The sequence below is a fragment of the Echinococcus granulosus genome (genome assembly GCF_000524195.1).
Source record: "Echinococcus granulosus chromosome Unknown EG_S00044, whole genome shotgun sequence".
Classification (NCBI taxonomy): domain Eukaryota; kingdom Metazoa; phylum Platyhelminthes; class Cestoda; order Cyclophyllidea; family Taeniidae; genus Echinococcus; species Echinococcus granulosus.
Window position 1 is genome coordinate 165,719 of NW_020170424.1, and position 5,792 is coordinate 171,510.

At 42.1% G+C, this 5,792-nt stretch overlaps 1 protein-coding gene across 1 annotated transcript; it reads left to right on the forward strand. All coding sequences in view use genetic code 11, as the record gives it.

Annotated features, from left to right (window-relative positions):
* Positions 1 to 4,556: 4,556 nt before the first annotated feature.
* On the forward strand, positions 4,557 to 5,406 carry EGR_05687 (hypothetical protein; the record flags this gene model as incomplete). Its single annotated transcript, XM_024494936.1, has 4 exons — positions 4,557 to 4,583; positions 4,617 to 4,724; positions 4,787 to 4,891; positions 5,203 to 5,406. The coding sequence occupies 4 exons, from the start codon at positions 4,557 to 4,559 to the stop codon at positions 5,404 to 5,406; spliced, it is 444 nt and encodes a 147-aa protein (XP_024350632.1).
* Positions 5,407 to 5,792: the final 386 nt, after the last annotated feature.

A 5,792-nucleotide genomic window follows, 5' to 3' on the forward strand; every position in this document is an offset into this window, starting at 1 on the left:
GACGTTACAAATATTAGACTGCGTTTCTACAAAAAATAAAAGAAACTCCCCTCTCTCACACAAAAACCTCGAATACACCCTAATCACCGTCATCATCAACGGGCGAGAGAGAGAGAATGCGCGTTGCGGTACTTAAGGCGCCTTTTTATGAAGCACTCGGTGCCTGCCTGAGAAGCACACCGGAGGGAGCACATTTATCTGGGGGGGGGTGGAGGAGGGGGGGGAGCGTATCACTTATTACCCTCTGTGCGCACCAACACGTTTATCAATTATTGTGCGGCGTGCGCGTTACTGCTGCTCACTGCGGGGTGGAATCCAATAATCGATAAGGATCGCAGGCAGGGAGGGCAGGCTCAGCGCCCTTCAAGACCAAAACTTATTAATTAATCCACTTGTAAAGTAAAAAAACGAATTTTCCCTAAAATTATTGGGTGAAATAAAAGGTCAGTCTGTAGGAATAGACTCTGCTTCATTATTGGGAGTAAAACTCTACTTTTTAAAAAAATTACTGCAGTTATGATTAGGTTAGGCATATCCCGTTAGCATCATATTTTTAGGTTGCATCCACCACTTGGCTCTCTGACTGCAGATCAAACGTGAGGGCATTGTTTGGATTGTGTGGCATTCCACTCCTTGGCTTCAGTGGCTATTATCTCTCAGAAAAAGTGCTTTTATTCTTGACTCATGCTTTGAGTAAGAGCATAAAATTCCGCTAAGCTGTTTGTTGACATTGAACTCGACCTCTAGTGGCTTTATCAAATTGCGATTTGCTTTGACGCGTTTACTGCGGGCGCCTCAATAATGTGAGATGGAATATCAGAAATAAGGGATATTTTACGATGACCGGTTCAACTTCGTCGTGTATGGCAAACAGGTTGGTGGTATGAGAGGTGCAGCGTACACTGCTTCCAAGGATACTTGGATCTTCAAGCTGTTAAATCGGTCGATTTTACTAGTGCCAGCATGGTGTCATATCTGATTGGCAGACCACGTGGGCAGTTAGTTTTTCCCTCCCTCCGAGAGCCTATTAACCAACACGATCAAAAAGCTACTCCTACGAGGTAGAATTCCTCGGTAGGACAATGAAGCATCCGAGTAGCTGTGATGATCACTTGTTTTCTAAACATGTTCATATTCTCCAGCAGTGACTTCAGAAAGCAATCAAGACCATCACCATTTAAACTCATTTCTTTAGAACATTCTATTCACCCTCCACCCTCAAACGGCTCCCAATCGACATCTTCAGGTCAAGGTATTCAAAGTAACTGATAAGTGGTCGGCATTCATCCTTGCCGAATGGGTTTTAGACGTCAAATAATAACTTTTGATTTGAGAATGCAAAAACTATGTTTCTAACAGTCAGAATTGGTATGCCCACTGAAATCTTAAGTCTTGACAGAAACATAACGTGAAATTAATTTGAGAATTGGTAAAAGAAGGCTTCGTGGAGCCGAACCCCAAAAACGGAATGCCCGATATAGACGACTTCACACACAGCAAGTCCAAAATGAACAACTCACATCAGTCAAGCAGAGCTTGCAATCTTCTCCCATTGAGGAGCGTCAACGGATTTTTTTGACAGGGATTTTAAAGGCGCTATTTTTAGGAGATAGCAGCTGGGTGAAGCATCAACAATGATGCCTGGTAGTAGAGTTTTAGATCTACCGGAATTTTAAGACACTATTAGTATTTTATTTGAAGTTTTCTGTTCTGGAAGCCCAAATTCTCTTAATTCCAGAGCTGGTTGAATTTTCACTGACTGTCAAACAACCTAGGATCGAGGTTACCCTTATGCTGAGATTTGCTGTACTAAAGTTGTTTGTTCGCATATCTACCTTCTTGGATCTTTCGATTGGGAATGTGACAGTCTCCGTACCTTTTGGAGACTGCCATTAAAGCCTATGAATGTGACTTTGACACGGTCCATTCTACCTAAAAGATAATCATGTCATTGTCAGGTCCCAATTTTAATAAAGGTAACACTAATCTGGAGAAAGTAGTGCCTGAGATGAAGCGGCATCATCTCTCTACCTTCCCACAATCGCGTAAATCACGAGGAATTTTAGCGACAATAACGAAGTCCTCCTCCTGACTGGTTGGCTACTCCTGACTGGTCCGCAAGAAGGCGTTTCCCTATTGATACTCCTTTGACTTTAGCATGCGAAGGGTGCTTGCTTCAGGAGTATAGAGAGGTATTAGAGTAGGGAGTAAGTCATTATGAGGTAACCGATGATGCGTTCGTTCGCCATTCCTTGCCCCGAGCAAGTCAGCAAATAATGTCTACCGAAGACAAGTAAAAGAAAGGCGGAGGGTCAAAGTCATCTTGTGTGAAGCTTGCTGTCGCGCAACCTGCTAATTCCCGACCTTTGCATGAGTCCATTTGCTTAGCTATCATCACGCCTCTTTCCCTTCTCAGCCATTTATGTCAAACACGATGATAGCTGTTCTTAACACATTAATGTAAAATGCATTTCGTCAAGGGTTGAAGATCCTTCCGAATCCACATCACTCCCCATTTCAATGACTTAGCACCAGAGTCAAGTCGCTTTGATAAATTTTTTGAGATATACACTTTGCCGTCTCCCCCTTTTAATGCTAAAGCGTCAAACTCGAAAAGAAACATCTGGCTCTTTGAAAGCCGAGTTACGCCCAGTTCTTCAAGTAAGCAGGCTTGAATCACACTTGACAGACACAGCCAAGAAATATGCGAAACCGGTACTGCACCAGTTGACGTATGGCTTGCAGATATGCATGACTCAATGCAGCCTTCTTGTCGTGCCAATGATCCGGACCAGAATTTTTCTGTCACCTGACGATCTAGACATGACAATCGCAAAATGACTTTCTAAGTGCTTGCACATGCCTTAGAAGTTAAATTTAGTAATTTTATATTCTATAGGTAAACAGTAAACTGCCAAATTTTTCAATAACTTCCGGTCTCGGCATAAATTTCCAATTCCTGTCTGCTGTCCAAAATGCAGCGTTTTAACAAGACCCATAAAACGCTTAAATGGAGCTGAAACAATGCATTATAAAGATGGGCCATTTCTTCGACTAACGAATTATAAGCATTATTGCACATTAAGTAAAAATTGCAGAAAAAATCACAGCAAATCTTTTTTGACCATGATGTAGGACAATGTTCACGTTCTACTAAATGATAAATAGTAGCGTGAATGCACAAACTCCTCGTTGCAGTGTTACCGTCGTTCCTCTATGGTATTTATAGCAATCAGGCAAACTTTTATGAGAATAATGTGTTATGAGCGAGCATTATGTTTATTATGCTTGTTTTATACTCGCCATGGGTATTCTCTATAGCCTCCCAGCTGCTTTGACGTATCACGAATGCAGAGGAGGCTGCAGAGGAAGAAAATAGGTTGAAGTTAAAACAGCATCGTTCCAAAATTACAACCTTTTTAACATGTGCCTGCATGCTTTAGGCAGTTCGAGAAATTTATCCTCTTTCAGCACCTACCGCCGGTAAACTAAGCCATTTCTGATTGCTCCCACTCACATCTCAACCATTTTTGCAGCTGGTTTCTATGGCAGACAAGAAAAACTAATAGGCCATCTATTTAATGGAGCTTTGCAGACATTTATTTTTATGCTCCGTAGCACAATTTATGATTCAATTAACTACCACCTCTCTACACTGTCTTAAATTCCCCTCTTGAATTCAATTATCATGTCTCTTTAGCGTCACAGTGCTCGACTTGATTCAAAGAGGCACCTAGAAGGAGAATATGGTACAATTCCTACCTCTTCCATTGTGAGCATTGGTGGAGGTCAACAAGTCTAGTTAACGTTAACGGTAAGCCAAATGATGAACTCCAGAGATTCTTCCAAGTGGTCCTCTAACCATCAAGGGGTGTGCCACCTTGTACCATGCAAGTTGCTATTCCACAATGAAGTGTTCCCTCTTGGTTCCGCAAGATGCATACCTACTATCAGCATTTACCACGAATTTTACTGAAGAACCTTAAATCAGCGAGCTAACTTACAACGCCCTCCAGCTAACAAGCTGATGACTTCAGCGCTGATCGCACAAGACATTTCTGATACAAAATGAACATTACTAGCAAAGAAATGTCAAGCCATAAAAATTGGCCCCAACTATGTTAGATTATTTCGTCAATCGAATTGTTTTTGCGATATCTTAAATGCCAAAAATGATTTCGCTACTTGATTTGGTATTTCCACTTTACCTTATGCTTGTTTAAAGAATTATCAAAGGTAGATTATATTAAAAGTGACTTTAAATCGCATCAAGGATACCGGTCAAAAGGCATGAGAGAGATTAGAGGATGGCCTGGATATGACCCTCAAATTGAGCATAACATAGATAGTGAACAATTTAAAAAGTACTTTGCCGAATCCTAAACCTGTTTTAGTCTCCAAACAAATTGCTGAAAAAACAAATTTCTTAAATTTGAGGAAATGACACTTCCCTCCAAATCACGACTTCCAGTTGGTCATCCTCAAACGCCATTCAGCCAATCAAAGGCTAGGTTGAGAGGTATACACCAAGGGGGCGGGTAAATGCCATATCAGAAATGAATTCCACAACTACACCACCACTAGTCAGTAGGTTACGGCAATGTATCGACTTTTAGCTCTGGTCCAATGGTTCTAACTTTCTGCGATTCCTGTTGATCTATCAAACCACCCTGGTTACCTACCTGGCTCTACCCGTCTCCCTCATTGGCATAGCATCCAGTGTGGTGAGCCTTATCCTCTTCTCAAGGGACCACTGAAACCCCACACAACTCGTCGCCTCCTTCAGACTATGTCGGTTGCCGATGCTGTCTTTCTTCTTGCCTCGCTGCTCTATCTGCAGATCATGAGGCTCTGCGGTGCCTGTTGTCGCCGAATTGCCTACCTCCTGCCAGTCAGTACTTTGGTTAACATCTTCGAGATGCTGCATAAATGGACTGTTGTATTGATCTGCATTGAGCTCTATATTATTACTTGTTATCCCCTACAATCTAGGCGGTGGTAGAGCTTGACTAGGACCAACATTTCTATTTCTATCTGCGTAATCACCACAGTCATTACTCGTATTCCCTTCATGGCCTACATAACACTAGAATCCCGTGGTGTCACATTTGCAAGTATCGTTCATCTACTGAAAATGATCCATTCCACAATTGACGCAGTTTTCGTGACTCTTCTACCTCTTCTCATTACTATGATATGTAGCCTTCGAATTTCTCGGAGCATTCAAAACTCAGAGATGTTTCATCGAATGGCGGTAGTTGTTGCAGCGTCTTGTCCGTCGGGCACGAGGAAGTGCCTGAGACACCACTCCAACAGATTCAAGGTAGCAAGAGTTCTGCTAGTCGTGACAGTAGTATTTACCACCCTAATGCTACCTCTAGTCCCCGTGAACGTCTTCGCTTTTGAGTAGTGTCATGTGTCATATACTCATTAGAGGTAGGTTGTTGACCCCCTAGCTGTTTTTGGATCCCCTCTACACTCATTGGCGAACTTTTCGATTTATGCTATTTGTTGGCAAAAATATAGACGGATTCTGTTCACAATGTGCCGTGGTTGTCATCGGAATCGACAGAGTAACAGACGCAGTCCAACATTCTGCACTAATGACAGGATCTTGTCAAGGTTAGGCATAAGCGAGTGACTTTTGACTTTCTCGGTGGGAAGAAATACGCTGTACGACTATACTTATTTATGTACATGTCTTGCTTTTTTTATTTTTAATAGAGCCGTTTTAGAATCCAAATTTACAGGTGCTGTTTGAGCCTACATCAATAAGCTATGTGCCTCTAAGT